This window comes from Grammomys surdaster, unplaced genomic scaffold, assembly GCF_004785775.1.
Source record: "Grammomys surdaster isolate TR1022 unplaced genomic scaffold, NIH_TR_1.0 126198, whole genome shotgun sequence".
NCBI lineage: Eukaryota > Metazoa > Chordata > Mammalia > Rodentia > Muridae > Grammomys > Grammomys surdaster.
The window spans coordinates 9,842,217-9,864,175 of NW_021621003.1; the positions used below are offsets into that span (position 1 = coordinate 9,842,217).

The window sequence follows — 21,959 nt, forward strand, 5'->3', positions numbered from 1 at the left end:
GTGAGGAAGACACCCAACAGTTAATGGCAGGATGCAGTGAAGAAGGACCTCGCCTACCCATGCTCCTGCCCCTCGAGGCCTGCCCTCTGAGGACCATTCCTTTAGTGATCTCCCTGTGCCCTTTGTGCAATACATTTTCCTGTTCTTTTATCCTTGACATATATGACCCAGATGGACCTCTGGTTCTGCCAATTTCAAAGCGGGTAGCCACTTTAAGTTCCCAAAACAAACCCCCTCCCACATGCTTTGCTGTCTATATTTCAAGACTTGGCTCTTGGCCAAGGAGAAAGGCCCAGGCTCCAGACCTGCTAGGTTCCAGCTCCAAGGCCTTGGATGTCCTCTATCCTCACAGTGACATTTCCCGCAAGCCTTCACTAGTCCTAAGTACTAATCCTTCCTGAACTATCCCCTCACCTGCATCATAGAATCCTGAAGGATGTCACGGGAAGTGGCCCTAGAGGTTGGGGTTTGGGTATGAAATGTTCCCCAGAAGTTCATGCATTTAATACTTGGTCTTCAGATGGTATCATTGCTTGGGAAGATTATGGAACCTTTAAGAGATGAAGCCTTGCAAGGGGAAGTAGGTCACTGGGGAGTGAGATTTGATGTTTTATAGCTCAGCTCTACTTTCTGTTTCCTCTTCCCTTCCCTACCAGACCGCAGAGGTGATGTTTATCGTCAGCCTCCTGCTCTAGCTGCCATACCTTCTCCACCAAGAGGCAATGGTCCTCAACTGTAAGCCAGAATAAACCCTTCTTGACACTGCTTTCTGCCAGGTCTTTGTTCACCAGAAGCAAAGTAACTAATAGAGAGGCCAATCATGTTTCGATCTCATTGGGCACAAATACTAGTCTGGGGGTACCATCATGTCAGCTTGGCCTTTCCAGGATGATCCAAGGGTCTCCATGCAATGCCACAGTGGGCACAAAACCATGTGACTGTGACCAAACCCAGTGGCACAAACCTTGAAAGTTCATATACCCCCCTCCCATGGTTGCTCACAGTATAGTGCCCTACGGCTGCCCTGCTAGTCCTCCATGCCTTTAGAAACCAGTCTGTGGTCTCAAAGACACAGATGTCCTTCTGTAAAAGGGAAAAGTGAACCAAGCTACCTGTAAATCTGGGGAAGACATAGAGAAGTAGATCATGTCATGGTGTTAGAAGTGGGGACTAGTAAGGCCTGTGTTTGATAATTAAATGCGAGATCTAGGCTACCAGGAGGTAAAAGCAGGCCCTTGTGAATGTGAGCGGCTGGACAAGTCAGGGTAAGCCTAGCCCATCCTCCAAGTGCCAAACTTTTATACTGCTCTGTAGGCTGTGGATAAGGCCATGGTGGAACTTGTGGGAACAGGAAGAAATGAGGGAGTCATCCATACCAGGACTGCCCGAATTGGTCTGACCACCATACTGACAAGGGGCTTTGGCAGTAGATATCTGAGACCCCCACAAACAGAAGGGGCAGAGAAGAGCAGGGGAGATGGCTCAGTAGGCAAAGTGCTTGCTGTGTAAGCATAAGAACCAGAGTTCAAATCCCAGCACCCATGTTTAAAGAAATAAAAATAAGAGCCAGAGGTGGTAATGTAAATCTATAACCCCAGAGCTGTGAAGGTGGAAATGAGAGTCTCAGAAATTAGTAAGCCCCAGGTTCAATGAGAGGCTCTATCTCAAAAAGGGAAAAAATATGAGAGAATGATAACAGAAGACTCTGGATGCTGACCTCTGACCTTCACCCTTCATATACATACCCACAGGCAAGTGTGCTCACTAATACATGTGCGCGTGCGTATGTGCACACACACACACGCGCACACACACACACACACAAATAGTAGTTGTAGAGGCAGGTTGTACTCCAGGCCTGAGCCCTGCTTCCTTGTAACCACAGGCCATGTCTGTCCATCCACTCCCCCAGTTCCTCCAGCACCTTCGACTTGCCTCCTCTGCAGGCTGCTTCTGAGGCCTTGTGGTTCTGGGTGTAACAATGTGATTCTCTGAGGTGTTTTTACAACAAGGTCCCACGCCAGGTAGGGCATTTCCAACCTGAGGCTTCATATAGCACACCGAATGTGGACCCTCTGGGTCAACCCCCCCCCGCACCCCCCATCCAAAATGCTCCTTCCTCTTTGCTTCTCATAGCACAGCTTGACACTTGGAAGCTTGAACATGAGGACCTGAGGGTTGGTCAAGCTGCAACCATCACTCATTGCACCACTGGGCAGATGACAGATGGCAGGGCACAACAGGAGTCAGCAGAGGTGGGTGCATCAGGTAACAGACTACCGATTGCCAATGAACCTCATTCATCAGTCAGAGTATGGCAGGCTCCAGCATTGCATAGGTTCCAGTGGAAAGCAGCTACTCAAGGCTTCCATTCACAGAGCCTCAGTGGAGTAAAGAAAGGCCAGGAGAGAGAAGCTACAAACAGGCTGAGTAGAGGGAGGATCTGCATCCATCAGGATCCGCACACACAGGTTACACAAACTGACCTTTATTTGTTGTACTGAAGTCTGTTTTGTTTTTGATACAAAGTAACATTTTAGTACAGCATGTCCCACCTGTCAGATCCATACCTGCCTGCTGCTCGCTGAACACTGAACAGGGCCTATGACCAGGGAAATAGCCCCAGTTCTGCAACTGTGCAGAGTAAGACCTTGAGAGTGGTCTGCGGCTTTTCTCAGTTGTCTGAGTTAGAAAATGTGTGCCTGTAAGGCACAGAACAGCCTTGAGGGCTGTAACTGTCTCTCTCGATCCTTAAACAGCTGTGCAAGAAAATACATCCCTTTAAAAAAAAAAGTCAATAATGGTCAAACTACAATCTAATGTCTAGAATTACAAAGAATAAAATGAAATCAAAGATTTCTTGCTAGTAAAATGAAATGTTAGGAACAATATTAAAATATAGGTCCTACCCCAATGACACACAGAACCCAGTACAGTACCTATTAACAGGACACACAGTTGAAGAAGGGACTGAATCAGCTCTTTAGCAGATAGGCTGGCATCAGAAGTGCGGTGGGGCGAGGGGATGAGAAAAATAGATTGAAAAGCAAAAACAAAAACAGAAAACTCAACAAAGAATGGGAACGTCCTCGTGGAATCAGGCTGAGAATGTTGTAATCAAGATGAAAAGGCTCCCAGGTTTTCTTCTTACGAGTCTGACCATTGTATCCACTAGAAGCTCTCATTTCAAAGTCTGTGACATGAACAATTTTGTGCTAGAAAGAGCTGCTATACCCATACCAGTGTAATGGTTACCTTGCAACCTTGCACTGACAAAGGCTGCCTGCCTAGCAACTCAGAACCTATGGGGAATCAATGGCACGCCCATGCCCCCTGCTGAGGAAATCTAGGACTGACTAGACTGTGAAGCTTAAATATAAACTACAGCTGGAGAAGAAACGAGGCCAGGGAGGCAGGAAAAAGGCCAAGAGGTGAATCTGCAAGAACGCCAAAGCTGCCTTCCCAGAGAGGGAGTGCTGCCGCGGCAAGATGGCCCCACCAAGGCACTGGTTCTGGTACCAACAGTGGTCTGAGCACCTGCAGTTGTTATGTCTTCCAGGGGAGGGGCCACCAAGGAGCAGGAAGTCTGTCAAAGCACTGGTCCCACTGACAGGAACCTCCTGTAGCAAAGCATCCCCCTACCCCACAACGAGGTTTCAGAATTGTCCTGCCCAAGACAGTAACATCAAACCAACAGGGAGTGACAGGGGTCGGGATCAGGGGCTGGGCACCGACAACATGGAGCCATTCAAGTAAACATAGACAACAAATACTTAGAAAAGGCTTGTAAACTTGTGATCAAGGAGGTCCTGGGCACAGCAGCACCTCTGCTGGGCTGGCTATGAGAGGGCCAAGTCTTTTGTGTTTCTGCTTTTTCTGTTTTAAAGCGCACGTGTGAGTAGTGCTGTCCACCAGCTGGGCCCAAATCTTGTGGCCCTCCATTTAACAAAGGAATTGTTCCTGTAGTCCTGGTTCTGGTCCTTCCCAGCTTGTCCACAGATAGACACAGACCCCTACTGGCTGGAAAAAAAACAGCCAGCTGTCCGCACCATCCAGTCAAGAAGGTGCCTCTGGCACAGCTTTCTGCTAGGGTGGGCAAGCGGGGATCCACAGGACTTTACTTTGCTCTTGACTGACCATTGTCAGGATCTGAGTGCAAATGCTGGACAGGGCTCCACCCTGGACGACCCCTGCAGAGAAGTCCACCAAACACAAACGGGTTAGGTCAGCTCTAAGGAAGACATTCCCGACCACTAAGGGAAATGGACACGGCCCATGCTCTCCTGCTTGCGTGTCTGTGGGCTTCTTGACTCTCCCCCACATGACCCTCCTGCTTTCAGCATGAAACTAGGCAAAGGAGAAACCCCAGTTACCTGGATTACACTGACTGCCCACAAACTGTCTACCACAATGCCTGTGTAGGAGTGGCAGTGGCTGGCTTGCCCTGTACTGGGGACTGGAGAAACAGCCTGGGGGGCACGCTAGTAGGTGGTAGAGTGGGGGGACAGCAACAGGACAGGCTAGAGGTGAGGGAGGACCTGGTTAGCAAGCTAGCGCTACTCCAAAACACAGTGGACATACCCTGAGAACCAGGTACATTCAGAAAGTAACAAAGTTAATGTAATTTTGTTTCTGTTTAACTTAATTTAAAAACAAATCAGTATATGTAGAGTTTGGGCTTTTTAAAAAACAAAAAACAAAACAAAACCATTTTCCGTTTTCTATTGGTCTACTGGTCTGTGACAAGCCAGAAATGAAAATGAGACAAGGCTAAGGCCCCTGGAAGTGTTCAACTAGACCCGAACCCACACTGCTGGTCCTCCTGGGCTCTTGCAGTTCCCAACCTGTGTGGGGTCACTGTGGTTATGTTGCTGGGTCCTACTGCATGTTGTGGTCAGACCATGCTCAAAGGCTGGTTTGTGGAGCCCTGCCACCTGGAACAGCTCTGACCCTGGCCTGGGCCTTTGGGCCAAATGTCTATGTAACAAAGGGTATGGGGCAGCTGAGCCGGGCCTACCTGCGAAAGTTGCATTGTTATCATTCTTAGGAAAGTCACCTGAGAAAAGCCCCAGCTCTGGGCTGGCTGGACCCACATCCACGTACCTGTGAAGTACCTGCTGTACTCCTGATCGATCTTCTGTGCTGTCTCAAATTGCTCTTTGGAATGCCTCTGCGTCACCTTGTCCCTCAGGTAGACAGGGTCTCTCTGTTCCCTGCAGGGGCAGGCAGGAAACTAGGATGAGTCTCGAACCTACCCCTGGGTCCCCTCTTCCTTCCTTGGTCAAGGGTGTCAGGGGCCTCCATGAAGACAGGTATTGGCTAGGTAGGGCAGAGCATCTAGAGGGCATTCCCCTAAATCGACAGCCTCAAGGCTGTATGGGGAACTGTGGACTGGTGGGGAATCTGGGCACCTCACTACCCAGGATATGAACAAAGCTGACAGACATTCTAGGTGGCTCCAAACACAGGCACTAGGAGCTCACCAGCACAGAAAAGCCAAGCAGAGAGGGGCCTCAGTGAGTGCAGCTGAGCTGGACTGGGCTGCTGCACAACATGCTGAGAAGAAAGGGAGCTCTGCTGACAGAGCCAGCCATACTCTAGAACTGTGATTGTGCCCAAACAGGAAGGAGGTGCAAAGCCTGGCTAACAGGTCCCGGGTCTGAGGGCAGTGCTGTTGTCCCAGCATCAGGCCCACCCCCAGCAGGAAGGCAGCGGCCCAGACACCCACTTGATGTGCTTGGCGCTCTTGTAGCGGATGAAGATGACAATGGGGTAGATGTGCATGTGGTGTAGCCTCTCGATGGCATGCGGGGCGACGTCCAGAAGACAGTGCCGGTTCTGAGGGACAGTGGCAGAGAGTGAGTATGGAGGCCCCAAGGACCCACCCAGCCCCACACAACTCTACCTTCCTCTACATTCAAAAATACCAGACAGCACAAGCAAGGTGTCTGGAAGACCACTTAAGACAGGAAGGGAGAACTGACTAGGGGATTCATCTTTCCCCGCCTACTCATGGCTGCTGAGGTGTGAGTGGGAGCCAGCTAGCAAGCCAAACCTCAATGTGGACACTTTCTTGGAGCCCCACCCTATCCTGGCCTCACAAATCTGTTTCATTAAACAAGAATGAGTACTGTGGTGGGAGAGGGGAACACACAGCTTTGCATGCTTATAACAGAAATATACCCCATGAGCCCCTCAGCCCCCAGGAAGGGGGTCAGACTAAGAAAGACTACAGGGACCCTGCATGTAGCTTTCCCCACTGACGGACATGTTTCCTAAGTGAAGCTTGTCTGCATCAAAAAAGAAATGGGCATTTCTAACTTCTGGCTGCTCACACTGTCTGTGGAAGAGGGAACGGGAGACCAGAGAAGCAGCTGGAGAAGACAAAGGCCAAAGGGTGAGGAACAGTTAGGAGTATCTACTTGACTAGCACATCTTGCACCTAACTTAGTTCCTGGCAAATGGACTCCAGGATGTCAAAAGCATCAAGAGACACTCTTGGCCTTTATGGGGTCAGGTACTGGGTGGGTGGCTCTCTGTACCCATATGTTCAGGGACCCATCCAAGAATGGTTTAGGAGAAGGCCTTCCCAGCATTTAAAGCTCTCCTTAGCATCCCTCAGAAAGCAGAGCTGCATGTACCCACAATGCTGGTGACACCACCTAGGTCCTTCTCAGGGATCTGTGTGTTAGCGGTCAAGGCAGAGACTCATAGTATCCAGGAAGATGAGATCAAGAGCAGAAGGCCCAGGCAGGAGAGCTAGCCAAGGCTTAAGAGCCAGGGCAGAGGGTTCTAGATACCAGAGGAGCTCAACCCTTGGGACAAAGTCCTAGGTACCTTTTCTGTGATTTCCTTTATTGAAGCCACAGTGGTAACGTCAAAATGGCCGCTCCTCCTCTTGTAGTCCACAAACAGGCAGTCTTTGACACCTCGCTCAATGGCTTGCTGGGAGGCCTTCATCACCTCTGTATGGTAAGATGCAGAAGTCAAGGTGCTGGACACAGACAAGGGCCCCAATGCAGACAGAGCAACTGATCATCAGCATAGAGACCCAAAGTACTATCTGCTTGCTTGTGGAGAACAGAGGGCTACAGGTGGGGTCTGTATGCATCAGTAGGACCCTTAGCCTCTGTATGTCAATTACTCTAAATGGCCAAAAAGGTAGATAAATAGGGACAGACACATCCAGTGAACACAGGAGCATCCCTTACCTAGTGGGCATCTGCAGAACTTGCCGGGTGCCTCATTTACCAGCATCTCTTTCACCACATCCAGTAAAGGCCCCAGGATGAGGACAGGCCGAAGAGACGTACAGTCCACTTTCTGGACCCGCTGATAGGCCAGGCTCACTGAGTCTAAGAGACAGAGAGGGCCAAGGTCATGGGCCCAGGCTAGACAGAAGAAAGCAGAGCTGGGCAGCCATGCCCTGACCTTGCTCATCTACAGAGGCCCAACTAACCTTACCTACCTGGGCATGTCTGTCTTCTTTGTCTCTCAAACTAGGCCAGTGATAGCGGAGGCTTGCCTAGCTTTATCAGGACCAGGTCTACATCTCAGGCACACCAGAGCATGGCCACTCATGGAGTCATTCAAGACACTGCAGGAGTTCCTCTGCCTCTGAGGACACTGGGAACAACTGATATCCATTTATCCTTCATTCTACTCAAGGTCTTCCTCAGTTATCCTATGACCACTACACCCACTTCCTGTCTTCTGCTCACTCAAGACACAGCTCCGAGGTTTGGAACCCATAGGACATGGACGACAAGGATGGAGGTGATGAGTTTTATCTCTGGCCTCAGCCCATAGAGCAGAAGAGGTGGTGCTCCGAGCCAGCTCTGCCCATACAGATGGGAAATGTCTGAGCCAGAAGACAGAAGGGCCCTGGGTTTAGAACACAGGGCCACTCCCCCTGGGCTGCCCAGCCTGCTCAGACTGTATGCTGCAGATGGATGAACCTCCTGTGAGGCTTCAGCTGCTGCCCTGGTTTAGCTTTAGTGATCAAGCCACCTTCCTAGTTAACACAATAGGAACCCCACCCCCAATGCACAAAGTTCTTACAGGAAGAGATGGTCAGACAGCTATCAGGACTGGCTTCCTAGAGACTCCAGATAGTGTATACTGGCCTCTCAGAACACAAAGAGACATAAAGCATTCATCCAGCCTCTATCCTTTGGAAGCTCATGCTATCTGGGGCCCCAAGGCAGCAATATCAGATTCCCAGACAAATGTTGTATGAGGATTCCAGGTATGTGAGTGAAAGGAGAGTGCTGAGGTAACCTGGCTCAAGCTGGATGAGGTCAGGCTTAAGATGGGGGTAGGGACGAGCTGGCTGGAAGAGGGTACAGGGTGACTGACAGGTAGATGTAGGAAGGCCAGGACTCTGTGGGGTCTGCACACCTCTGTGGGGGTGCTACAGGTAGAAGACAGTGGCACAGCAACCTGGAAACACAGACACCCATGTGCAAAGACCAACCCCACGGGCAGAATAAAGGGAGTGAGTATCATCTTGCCCCAAAACGCTCATCTATGTGCTTGCGTCTGAGGAGCAATTGCTTCCTGACCTGGGGACCAATTAGTCTGTAGTCTACATCCATGACCTCAGAACACCCATGCACTTTCTCTTTTAAACAATTAGAGATACGGATATAACCAATATTGTTGATGACTCTATCCCTCCACACTAGCCTCCTCAGATACTGCCATTATATTGAGCTGGAAGTATGTCTTTCCAAATGACACTTATTATAGGTTTGTTTTCATAGATTGAGAAAAAAAAACTCTAGTGAATATCACCCCCTTTGTCTCTGTCTCTCTGTCTCTGTCTCTCTCTGCCTGTGTGTATGTGTGTGTGTGTGTTGCTAACCTCCAACAATAATGATATAATACCATAAATGGCTTGTGGCTCCATCTCCCCTTCAGACTGTTTCTGAAAGGCATCATAGGAAGTCATGCCCCTCTCTTGAGGACTCTGCAATACTCCATGATTCCATGCACAGGTAAAATGTAAACCTGGGCAGAGAGCTGCTGCCAAGACATTGGCACTCAGGCAGAGTGTACAGGAACTATCCATAGCTAGTGAGACCAAACTGGAGTTTAGGGTATTCACAGCAGCCACACCTGAAGAGCCAGAAATGCAGTGGAAAGGGAGGGGCAAGAGCTTGAGTCTAGGAAGCTGAGTAAGAGTGCTTACTATGCAAGCATGAGCACCTGAGCTCAAATTCCCAGCACCCATGTAAAAAGCCATGGCCACCTGGCTATAACCCCAGCCATGTGGGGATAGAGATAGGAGGGCTGCCAGCCTAGCTCCAAGATCAGCAAGAGACATTGTCTCAAATAACACAAGCCATTCTCTGGCCTCTTGGAGTGCATGTTCAACCATAAACACACAAGTGCACACACCATATATGCTTTACTCATAACACAATGTCCCCAGCTCCTTGTATAGCATTTTTTAAATTGTACATGATATGGGGGGGGTGTATACCATGTGTGTGGGAGAGGGCATGTGCGGCGTGCACTGGCACGCATGCGTGTGCACGTGTGTGTGCGTGTGCGAGCATGTGCGTGTGTGTGTGTGTGTGTGTGCGCGTGTGTGCGTGTGTGTACATGTGTGTGTGTGTGCGCGCGCGCGCATGTGTGCATGTGTGTGTGTGTAGGGGGAAGGCATGCATGCCATGTATGTGCATGCATAGAGATAATACCTACCTCCCCTCTCACAAGTAAATAAATACAGAGAAAATTTAAAAATCTAAGTCTAAATCAGAGGTGTCCCTGGAAACATTTGCCAAATTCCAGAGCTCTAAGAAACAAGAAGCTAAATGTGTAAGAAAAACACAAAACTGCAGAGCAGTGGGGCTGAGACCCAGGTGCCAGCTTAGGGGTCAGAGTGAACTGCACACAGCACAGAAGCTGCAGTCGGGCTGAGGTCAGCTCAGCCTCTCCTTGGACCCAGGGCCACCAGTGCTGGCTCCTGAGGTGCTGCTGGAAGGCTTAACTCTCAGCCTTAACATTCCCTATTCTTTACAGCTCAACTGACAATTTCTAGCTAGGCATATTTATGAAGCAGGATGGAGCAGAGAAAAGGTGAGTCGCCCAGTCAGGACAGCTGCCAGACAATTCTCACAGGTGCCGACTTTTATTATGACAGACAAGATCTGGGTAGTCTTGGCAGGAGAATGAAAGTCTATTACAAATAATCAAATGGAAACTATGGCACTAGATAAGGCAATTTCTGAAATTAAGACATTGGCCAGCATGGACAGAGCGCAGGGCAAAGTCACTGAGAAGCATCATGGCAGGCTGAAGCAGTGAAAGGGCTGGAAAGAAGAGGGGAAAAGCATGCAGAAGACACAAGACCAACAAGATGTCATCAGAGAACCAAGACGTCATAGAAGCAGCTTGATGCAAACAATGAGCTACTACTTTCTCTACCATCAAGTGGTGGATTTTAGAACAAGAAGGTAAACATGCTGGGGCAGCAGAGTGAGGCCTGAGGCCGGGATCAGAGACAATGCCCAAACCTGCTGGGCTGAAGGGATGTTACCTTAGGTATAAAAACATGAGTGGCAGCTCTCATAGAGACATTATCTGGTAGGTCCAAATGTGCTCTAAGAGCTGGTTTACTTCTAGGTCCCAACAATCTATGACTATTACCTTTTCTAGAGAGGTAAAGTTCTCCTGAGTTGTATGGGAGGAGCCTAAATGCCATCACAACATGGAATTTTGAGGCAGACACAGGTGGAGAAGTGGATGTGAAGGAACAGAAGGAGGTTTCAAGACAATAGTAATGTGCTCAGAACCAACAGAAGTTAGGAACAGGCCTTCCTTCGCAGCTCTGCAGGCAGCTGCTGGAACCTTGACTTTGATCTGTGGCACTGGTCTTGGACATCTGGCTTTCAGAATGAATATACACTGTTTTAAACTATCTTTATAGTGATTTGTTACAGCAGCCATAAACACCCTCCTTGCAGTGTGTGTGTGTGTGTGTGTGTGTGTGTGTGTACACTAGAAGCTGACATTGGCTGTCTTCCTTGATAGATCTCCCATGGCATTTACATAAACACTGGGGATCTGAGCTCTGGCCCTTGGCACTTGCCAGGTAAAACACTTGCTTTACTCATAGAACAATCTTCCCAGCTTTAAAGAACATTTTTTTGAGTTGTTCATGCCATCTGTGTATGTGTGGGCATGCATGCCACCTGTATGCGTGGGCATGCATGCTACGTGTGGGGGTCAGAAGAATACATTTACAGAGTCAGCCCTTTCCTTTCATCTTTATGTGGGATCAGGGACTCAAACTCAAGTCCCCAGGCTTGCTCAGCAAGCTTCTTTGCACGCTGAGCCATCTCTTTTAGCTCTAAGAATGGTAATTAAAAGCTCTTAAACAAAATGCAGTCAGCCCTCTGTATTCATAGTTTTGAGTTCATGGATTCAATCAACTACAGATAGAAATATTCAAATCAAGTGTTATGAGTAATCTAGAGACACTTAAATATGTGGGAGATAAACTTAAGCCATATGCAAATCCTATACCAGTGATTCATGAGTTACCAGAACACCTATAGATGTGGGTATCTAGAGGAGGCTTGGTACCAGTTTTCTGACATACCACAGTGAGCCTGTGAACGCCAATCTAAGATTCTATATAGAAGGGGAATTCTGGAAAGTAGTAAAACATTTGGACAAAATGGAGAAAATACATCCCTGAGTACACTAAGCATCCCTAAGAAGTTTTGAAGGAAAGCAGAAAGATTACAAGATCAGACAGACGGGCGGGAGAGGTGAAGAGGACCTGTGAACACCACCAACACACTAACTGGGGCAACAACAGGAATGGTACAGAAGCTGGGGTGCTGGGGCCAGCGCTTCAGACTTCTTAGGAAACTGGTCCACACAATGGCCTGGGCTATCAGTCAGAGGCAGGTGGTAAGGGCCACTGAAATCCCCAAAAGACTACAAGAAACTGGCAGGGTAATAGAAATACCTGATTACACTCAAAGTAGAGCAGAAGGACAGACAAGGGAACATGGAAGAAGTGAAAGGGGCGATCACAAAGAAAAGACAGGGTAGGTAACAGGGACACGTTAAAAGTCCTGATTGCATAGTAATGGAAGACTTGTGCTTTGCTCACATGGGTGTCCTGCCACTCATCCACACTTGCCACTTAGAGCATACTCTGATACAATGTGTTAAAACACCTCCTGCCACAGTAAGTGAAATAAAAGCTGCCCTACCCTACACTACCCTACACTATCCTACCCTTCCCCAGGAACAGTAAACAAAACTATAAGGAAGTTCAAAGTATGAACTTCAGTGGCAAGAAAAGAGGTCAAGTGAGTGGAGACTAAGCAAGAGAGAAAGGGATTGGAAATGAAAAATCACACTTTACAGAATTTCCAAAGAGGACACCACTAGAAATAAGACAGGGAGTCTTTTCAGTGACAGAAGGGTCATTGCAGGAAAACAGAACAATCCAGAAGGCATCTGGTGCTAAAAACCAGTTTCAACATGAGTGGTGAGACTGGAGAGGTGGCTCAATGGTTATTAGCACAGGCTGTCCTTCCAGGTTCCTGGCACCCACATGGTAGCTTGTAACCATCAGTCTCCAGCCCCAGGGAGATCTCATACCCTCTTCTGGTCTCTGTAGGCACGTCACACACCTGGTGCACATACATACATGTGGGTAAAACACTCATGCACAAACAAAATAAATATTTAAAAAAAATGTTTTAATAAGCAGTGCAGAACTTCCATAGCACTGACACGGACACGCCCACCAGCCCCTCACTGAACACATGAGAGATGGCGCCTACGGAAGAAAGAAGAGGCCTTCTGAGAGCATAGCCCAAAAGAAGGAAGGGGTCAGGCGAGTGGTCCTGGCTAAGAAGCACAAGAGAAACCTCACAGTAACATAACAGCAACTTACTCTGCTAATGTCAGGATAGTGTTTCAGGCTTTAGAGGTAAAAAGGCAAATCAGAGCCAACAATATCACCAAGAGATAAACTTTTGTGTGTGTGTGTGTGTGTGTGTGTGTGTGTGTGTGTGTGCATTTATATACATACAATCCCACACTAAAGCTATAGGTTGTATAGAAACTGAAAGCAGACTAGGACTCCCCATGGGCTATGTCTATCCAGCCTGCCTGCCTGATGGTAACAGGGAACATTCACTGTGCTTGCTTGCTTGCTTGCTTGCTTGCTTGCTTTATTTATTTATTTATTTATTTATTTATTTATTTATTTATTTATTTGAGACAGTGTCTCACTATGTAGCTCCAGCTGACCTGGTTATTTTTTATGTAAACCAGGCCATCCTTGAATTCATAGAGATCTACCTGCCTTTGCCTCCCAAGTGCTGAGATTAAAGGTATGTACCACCTCGCCTGGTTTCACGTTTCAGTTAGGCTGGTTGGCAATGAGCCCCCTCAATCTGTCTTCATTCTCAGTGCTGGGATCACAGACTCATCACGCCCGGCTTTTGCTATGTGGATCTGAACTGGGTCCTTGAGCTTGTACAGCAAGCACTTTATGTCATGAGCCATCTCCCCAGCCTCCTAGCCCTTGCCACTTTTGCCTTACCTTCTCCTTCCTGAAACAGGGCTGGAGGTACAAATAAATATGGTGGCCAAGAAGAGATCTTGAGGTTTAAAGCCACATGCTGCACTGGCAGACTCTCAGGACCATCCTACCAGTCCGAATGTCTACCTGCCCAACAAGTATGGGAAAGCTGCTAATTAAGGTCGAAGTCCACCATGAAGGGAAAGCCTCTGGGCTTGGTGCAATATGGGAGACTACCTTCATTAGCAGGGTTTCTCCTTCACTGACCTTGTCGGGGGAAATTCTAAGCCCCACCCCACCCCACCTCCCACAAGTACACCTCTGCCTGAGGAATGTCACACAGCCTCAACAATCTAACAGGATCAATTTCCTTTCTCCTGATAAAACCTGTTCAGCCAGCACCTAAGATTCCTGACATGTTTCCTCATGATAATGAGGTGTTAGGTACCCTAAGCCCCCAGCAAGTGACCTTTGCCCATCCTGAATGTTCCTACCCTCAGTCCCCCAAAATGTTATAAGCTTTGAATCACCATAAATAAAGTTGACCTGCATCCTGATAGCTAGCTGGTACTGGTGTGGTCATTCACAGTATGTACTCATAGGGTTTCCAAACCCCCAGTTGACATCTCTGCTCCCTTTGCCCTTGTGGACCAAACTAGCCAATGTGGGCAGGGAGACCCACAGACAAGTACCCAAAAGGCATGTACGCTGTGTGAAGTCTCATGGTGAAGCTTTGGTACCCCCACCTCTCACCCCCAGAGCCTATTGGAATGAGCCCAGCACTTGCCTTCAAAGAGAGGAATGGAGTCATTGGAAAAGGTGTCCAGGGCAAGCAAGTCCTTGCCATCTTTGGACCCACTGCGTTTGTGTTTATGTTTCCTTCGGAAGAAAGAACGGCGTGCAGCTGCCGACAGTGTCTTGGCTGTGTTGTCGTCTTTGACCTCGGTCATGCTGAGCCTCCTTGAGAACTCTTGGTCCATCCTGCAGCCACAGAGAAGGACAATGCTGGGAGGACCATGGGAAGGGAGGAAGCTCCCCCAGCAACCCCCAGGCCTCCTTAACTACTGGCTGTTCCCATGGCTCAGAGCCCTTGGGCATCGTCATGGCAATAAGTTCAGAGTACAGCTTCAGAGCAGGTAAATTTCTACCAACACCAAGCTCAAGGCAGTAGTGCCAGTGACACTGCTAGCTGTGCTTTCTGCCACGGAAGGTACAGACACTACAGTCTGACCATGTACCATGTGACTGTATTTGCATGAAATGCCTAAAGAGAAACCTACAGATTTTAAGTGCAGATGAATGGCTTAGGGCTGTGGGGTAAGTGATGGAGTGTGCTATGATTTGGATATGGGTCCATATGCTGTAGGAGACTTGATCACCAGAGTAGTAGTACTGAGATGAAGTACTGAAGTGTCTTTAAGAGACTGTGTAGTGGAGATTGGTTAGGTCCCTACCCTCAGAAGGGATCAATTACTTCCTCTAATGGTAGGTTGTTAAAGAGAGAGCTAGTCTGGCTTTGTAGTAGTGCTCATTATAGTGGTTTGAATAAGAATGACCCCCAGAGACTCCTAGATTTGAATGCTTGGTCATCAGGGTACTACCTGAGAGGGATTAGGAGGTGTGGCTTTGTTGGAAGGAGTGTGCCACTGTGGGTGGGCTTTGGGGTTTCAAAACCCAAAGCCAGTCTCAGAGTCTCTCTCCGTAATGCCTGTGGATCCAGATGTAGAACACTCAGCTCCTTCTCTAGCACCATGTCTGCCTGCGTGCCACCATGTATCTCAACATCATGACAATGGACTAAACCTCTAAAACTGTAAGACAGCCCCAATTAAAGACTTGCTTTTATAAGAGTTGATGTGGCCATGGTGTTTCTTCTTTCCTTCTGCTCCCCTACCATACTGTGAAGTGGCCAATGAGGGCTTCACCAGATGCTGAACAGATGAGGCCACCTGACTTCACACTCTCAGCCTCCAGAACCAAGAGAAAAACAAACCTCTTTTTCTTGTGAATTTCTCAGCTTCAAATATTTTGTTATAGCAACCAAAAACAGACATAGGGTAACACAGGATAATAGTTAATTGAGTTTCTCTCAGAGGCAATGAACATGCCTTAACATTAACTCTGGAGTAACTGGAATTGTGATCTAGTTGGTGAAGTGCTGGCCGAGCACGCTCAAGACACCACATAGAGTGAGTATAGTAGTACATGCCCTTGATTTGAACACTCAAGAGATGGAGGCAGGAGAATAAGCTCAAGGTCATCTTGTCTACATAGAAAGTTTGAGGTCAACCTGAGCTATATGAGACCCTATCCAATCTGTGTGTGTGTGTGTGTGTGTGCATGTGTGTGTGTGTGTGTCTGTATGTCTGTCTGTCTATAAGTAAATAAAATTATGGAGATGACTGCACATATCTTGTGAGGATACAGGCTATATGAGTCCCTTGGACAGACTCATCTGATATAACAATGACAGCTTCATAACTGTTTGGAAGAAGAGATTATGCATCCTGATTGGCTGTGGCACGGCTGTCCACTGACTACTATGAGGAGCAGCTTTCTGGACAGTGATCTGGGTCACATGTGCTGGAACTGCAGCTCCCAAACGAGTCAGTTCTCTAGCAGCTCAGGCAAGTGTCCCCCTGTGAGGTGCCACTCCACACTGGTCGGCTCTGTGGTCCCTGCCTGGAGATGGAGAAGACTTACACGTATTTGCTGGGAATCTGCCCACGCTGGATCTTCTGGGCATTCTCATCCAGCTGCCAGGCCATCCAGGACCCAAACATGCCCTGGGGCAATGTGTCATCTACATATAGGATGTCATCTTTCTTAAAACTCAGCTCAGGCTCCACCTCTGCCAGACGGTCATACAGGGCCCTGGACCATGGAATAAAGGACACAGGTTGAAGAAGCCATGCCACACACCTGCCTCTTGAGACAGCTGTCTGTGTGGTGTCCAGACATCAGGAAGAAAAGGATTTGAAAGCATCCTGAAGAGGCCCCCTTACATATGTTACAGAGCAGGATAGAGTTATCCCCCTTCCTTCCCTAATGCTAAGAGCTCATCCCCACTGGAGAAAGACTTCCTGCACGTTGTCCTTTCAAACAGACATTTTCTATCTGCCTGTCTCTGAAGTCAAAGCCACTGCTTCCTGTAGACTGTCACCTCCCTAGGATGGGAGTCACTTCCCACCTGCTGAGTGAGAAGGGTATCACTCATACACGTTTTCATCGACTCCGTGTCTCATGTCATGGAGGACATGACAGAAGCCCTGAGCCATTCAGAGAAGACGCCTGATGCCATCCCACATCATGACACCCACATGACTTACAGGCACCATGGGCACCCTGGGCACCTGGGACCCATGCATACTGCAGAGGGCTCTGAGAGACTCAGGAGAGATCAAAGGAGGAACACAACCCACAAGGTAAGAGGCTTCAGGTCTCAAAATTCCTGCAGTCTTAATTCCTCCCCATCAAAAAAAAAAAGCATCTCGTATAGGCAAAAGCAATGCTAATGATGGCCTGAGCCCTGGAGGCAAGTGGTGTAGGGATCCTGTCACCCTATGAACTTTGCAGAGAGGCCCTCCCTTGGCCCTAACCCTTCTGCTGGCACCTGATGTAGAAGCTGTCGCCAGGCAGGCCTTTGACCCTGGTGAACTCCTCGTGGCGGTGCTGCACCTTCAGGCGGACATTGTCCTTAGGCTTCAGCATCTCCACGTAGACGTCCTCCACGGTCCTGCTGCGCATGTCCAGGTGGCCATACTGACAAGGGACAGGGTATCAGGGTCAGAAAGATAGTGGCAGGATCACTTGGGTATTCAGAAGGTTGCAGGATGGTGCTGGTCTGAGACTCTGCCGGCCTCCCTGATATAGGCCTTCCCAGTGTCCTGCCCTACATGACTTCATGGCTACTAGAGCCAATGGAACCACCTAGCAATGATGACCTCCACTTGCTGCTTATAAAACTGTATCTTTGGCATTGTGCTGGCTATGTTTATGTCAACTTGACACAAGCTAGAGTCATCTGAGGGGAGAGAACACCAGCTGGGGAAACACCTCCATAAGACTGGGAAGTAAGCAAACCTACTGAGCACTTTCTTAATTATTGATTGATGTGAAAAGGTGCCGTCCACTGTGGGAGGGGCCACCCAGTCCCTGCTGGACTTGGGTTCCATAAGAAAGCAGGCTGTGCAGGACACAGAGAGCAAGCCAGTAGGCAGCACTCCTCCATAATCTCTGCTTCAGCTCCTACCTCCAGGTTCCTGTCCTGTTGGAGTTCTGCCCTAACTTCCCTCAGTGATGGACTGTTCTGTTACCTAGAAGGGTAAGCTGAAATAAATCCTTTCCTCCCAAAGTTGCTTTGGCCATGGTGTTTGATTATAGCAACTCTCTATAGTGACTAACTAAGACAGCCGTCTGTGTGCCTTCTCCCCCAGGGCACAGGAGACCCAGAGACGGAGCAAGAGAGTCAAACCAGTCACCTCAGAGACCGATGGCTCATGAGACTGGCACTTCCTTCTGGCTGTCCCAGATGAGAGCCGAGGCTGAGCCCTTGGGATGCCTCAGTGGCCCACCTCACTGCCCAGGGCTTGGTAGTGCCCATCGTTTAGAACACGAATAACCTCCCTTGACAAGTTGCTGGGTGAAGGAGAATTCCATATCCTGTGTCATGTGAAAGGACACAAGCTGACAACACATGAACACGGCCTGGCACACACAGTAGACGAACTTACCTCTAGGATGAGGTCTCCTGGCACAAGGCCATCAGGACCCTTGGCAGGACTGTCATCTTCCACCTCGGCCACAAACACTCCGTGCAGGTTCCCACCACATAAGTGCACCCCTAAATCCAGCTGGGATTTCTTGATGAAAACAGTGCGGGGTTCAGGGGTCTTCTTGCTGGTATCTCCCACAATCCTTTTGGGAAGGAAAATGAAGTCTTTAATATGTACAAGGAGAGAGGTAGACTGAGTCATGGCCAATGCCCTGCCTGCTTGCTTCACAGGTCTGGAATTCCAGAGAGCCAAAGGATGGGCTGGTCACAGACCCTCCTCTGTTGAGTCAGTGCAGGGTCAAAGGCTGAGGGTAGCAAAGTGAGAGGCTGAAGAAGGAGGGCAACAAACCATTTAGAAAGAAAAAACGAGAAAGCCAATAGGGGACAGAGCTAAGGGTGACCCCCATACTTCTGGCCCAGCTATGCCTCAGTGCCTAAGGAGACATGCCTTCCTGGACTGAGCTTGCCTGTCTTGGCCTCGCTATTCAGAGACAGCTCCCGCAGGGACACACCTGAGCAGTTTCTACGCAGGGTTCTTGCTGACAAAAACTGAAGAGGAACAGGTGAGGCTCAGTGAGGAACCCAGATACCTGTGGACACCCAGAACGGGATACAAAAGAGTAGAGCCCAACCCTGGTGACAATTTGCCTGCAGCTATGTTCCAGTGGGAGTGTCCCCAGGCAGAGCTGTCTCAGTCTGCATGACACTGGGTTGACACAAGGTTCCCATTAGAAAACCTTCTCCTGATACTATTTGTTCCCTAGTTTCTCTAAGAGCCCCAGCGTGCTCACAGGAAATGTCCATGCCTAGCTGACAACTCTTGCAGAGCTCAGCCATGGCTGCCTCTCTCAGCACAGCAGCTCACTACCCTTGCCAGGGCCTGGGCATACATCAACATTGCCCTGCTGGCCAGAGCCCCAAGGCATTCCTGGCTGATAAAGTTGGGATGTCTGGAAACAGCATGGGAGAAGGAAAGATAGACAGACAGAAGGAGGGGAGGGGAAGGAGGAAGGGAGGAGGGGAAAATGACAGGCCTGGTGTGGACTCTGTCCTACTGGAGCTGGAAGTCAAATGGACACTCAGCATGCCTGTGCTGACCTGGAGCTGGAGGTGCTTTGCTTGGCTGGGGGGGTGCCAGGGCCTTCATCTTGTTCCATCAGTGGGTCAATGACAGAGGGATGTTCTGGGGTTGTGGCACTGCTGCCCTGGAGAGTAGAGTGAGGGGTAGCAGCAGGGTCCAGGTGAGAGCTGGGGGTGGAAAACAGAAGGAATGTGATGCACACATGCAGCTGGAGCCACCCCTCCTGCACTGGCAACAGGCCTGGACTGTGACAAGGGAACCCGGCTTCACACGCCGAGTCCTGGAAAGACAGACACAGGAGTCTGAACTTTACTACCTGCCCCACAGGCTCTGCCTGACACCAACAAGGAACCCTCTCCAAAGGTGTCCAGCCTGGAGGACACTCAAAGCCACTTTCCTTTTTTGTCTGCTTTTATTCTCTGTCAATCCATCCATGGTGGCTCTGCATAGGACATGTCACCCCTCCTGTCACCTACCCTGGGACCCACAGTTTAGGCGCAGGTACAGGCAGGTGTCCAGTGTTTGCTCACACAGAGTCCACCACTGAGTATGGATCCTGAGCCAGAGGTTCAGCTTCTGGTTACAACTCCTTCCTCCCCCAAGCCCCAGCTGTCTACACTCTTAGTGCTTCAGAATCCTGTCTCTGGATATGCCTTGCTCCAAATCCAAGGTGATTCATTTTCCTTTACTAGAAGAATCTCAAAAACTCGGAACTGACATCAGGTAAGTAATCCCATCATACCTATCGCTCTACCCCCAGCCTGGACACCAGCTCCCTGGGAAGCTCACCTGGAGCGGGAGTGGCTGTTGAGCTGGTGAATGTGTGGGTTGTACTGGGCCAGGATAGTGATGGTGTCACACTGCTGACCGATGATGAGCCGGGCCTGCTGCTCAGTGGCACTCCTCAGGTTTATGCCATTGAACTGGGAAGATGTCCAGGGTGGAGTCAATGATGGGCAATGACTGAGGCAGTGAACATGGATGTGGGAACAGTGCTTTGTAGGGAGAAAGAGAGGAGGGAAGGAAGGAAGGGGCACTCCCTCTTACCTCAAGTAACTGGTCCCCATACTCAAGTCCAGCTTGGTGGGCGATGCTCCCCACTGTCACCTTGGAGACATAGATACCACCCTTCTCTCCACTCACGATGGAGATGCCCAGAGGCTCCGAACCCTTCTGCACCTTCACGTGGCGTGGCTCTTCCATGAAAGGCCTGGAAAAAGGAGCCAAAGGTTTCAGGGACTCAGAGCCAAAGCAGTAGAATGGGAAGGCAAGATCCAGCATGCAGTCAGCAGTGTGAGGAATGGCCTGGAGCTCAGGTGTTCTGATAATGATAGAAAATGGAAAACCAGCTTTGGGCAAAGGTACACATTCCTGAAACTGCATGCAATACAAACACAGCACATCAAAACAAATATAGAAAAGACAGAGAATGGTTCATGTGGACTATACTCCTCTCTCTCTCTCTCTCTCTCTCTCTCTCTCTCTCTCTCTCACACACACACACACACACACACACACACACACACACACACACTTTTATTTGATGAAAAGATTCTGTGAGAGAGGTTCTGAAGACATCCACTGGGGAAACGTGATGGCTTTGCAGTTACAATCTCTCCCCCACAAATAATAAGAATAGCCAGTTCTTAGACTTATGGGTCCCTAGGATGAAGATGAAGCAGCTTTAAGCCATGAGAAGTGGGCTGAGGGACACTGGAGCAAGAATCCATCCATGCATTTACTGGCCAGGGAGCTGCCTCCCATATCCCAGGGCATGAAGGGGTGTGAGAACCTCATGTCAGGCCAACCTCAGACTCCTCAGCGAGGAGGACCTGGGCCTCACGGCCACGGGCAGCCTCAGAAGGATTCTGTGGTGGAAGAGACACATTGATGGGTAAAAGTTAGGAGAGAAGGAGACAGACTACACAATTGAACAGACAGAAGACGGCCAAGCTCTCCTCTAGCTGCAACCTCATCAGCCTAGGGCCTCTTGATCTCCATCAAAGGCTGAGGAAGATTACCCTTCCTCCGGGGATTCCCTCTAGAGCCCATGGAAAGTTCCAGGTTGAGACAGGCCTGTCACTACTGTGAGCCAAACAGAACACCCACAAGTACAGAAGACTTCAGCCTGAGTCCCCACAGCTGTGTCTTGGAATAGCAAAGAGTAAAATGTCTTTTCCCCTAATTTAAAAAAAAATATTTTATCTTTATATTCATTTATTTATGTGTATGTATGTGCTTGCACACATATGCATGTCATGTGTATGTATGGGGATAAGAAGACAATTTGGGGTGTCGGGGTGGGGTCAGTTCTATCCTTCCACCATGTAGGTCCGGAAGATCAAACTCAAATCGACAGGCCTGGCAACAAATGCCTTTATCTGCTGAGCCATCTCACCATTCCATACGCCCATGAAACTCTTCTTACAGTTTACTGACACCCTGCCAGGCAGTTTTACTTCCCAAACCCACCTCTCTACAGGTCTTCCCTCGACCTTGTAGCTCTACAGTAAGTTCTTGCATTGTACATGCATTAGAGTGGC

At 49.1% G+C, this 21,959-nt stretch overlaps 1 protein-coding gene across 1 annotated transcript in view; it reads right to left on the bottom strand.

Annotated features, from left to right (window-relative positions):
- Positions 1 to 2,472: 2,472 nt before the first annotated feature.
- The window catches only part of Dlg5 (discs large MAGUK scaffold protein 5), a 112,883-nt gene continuing 93,396 nt past the window's right edge, over positions 2,473 to 21,959 (bottom strand). The window contains exons 21-32 of the mRNA XM_028758520.1: positions 20,464 to 20,626; positions 20,206 to 20,339; positions 19,434 to 19,583; positions 18,295 to 18,478; positions 17,175 to 17,323; positions 16,265 to 16,435; positions 14,349 to 14,542; positions 7,212 to 7,355; positions 6,838 to 6,965; positions 5,729 to 5,838; positions 5,104 to 5,213; positions 2,473 to 4,190 (exon numbers count right to left, since the gene is read on the bottom strand). Of these exons, the coding sequence (XP_028614353.1) occupies positions 4,087 to 4,190; positions 5,104 to 5,213; positions 5,729 to 5,838; positions 6,838 to 6,965; positions 7,212 to 7,355; positions 14,349 to 14,542; positions 16,265 to 16,435; positions 17,175 to 17,323; positions 18,295 to 18,478; positions 19,434 to 19,583; positions 20,206 to 20,339; positions 20,464 to 20,626 (1,741 nt within the window). The 3' untranslated portion in view covers positions 2,473 to 4,086. The remainder of the gene's footprint in view (positions 4,191 to 5,103; positions 5,214 to 5,728; positions 5,839 to 6,837; positions 6,966 to 7,211; positions 7,356 to 14,348; positions 14,543 to 16,264; positions 16,436 to 17,174; positions 17,324 to 18,294; positions 18,479 to 19,433; positions 19,584 to 20,205; positions 20,340 to 20,463; positions 20,627 to 21,959) is intronic.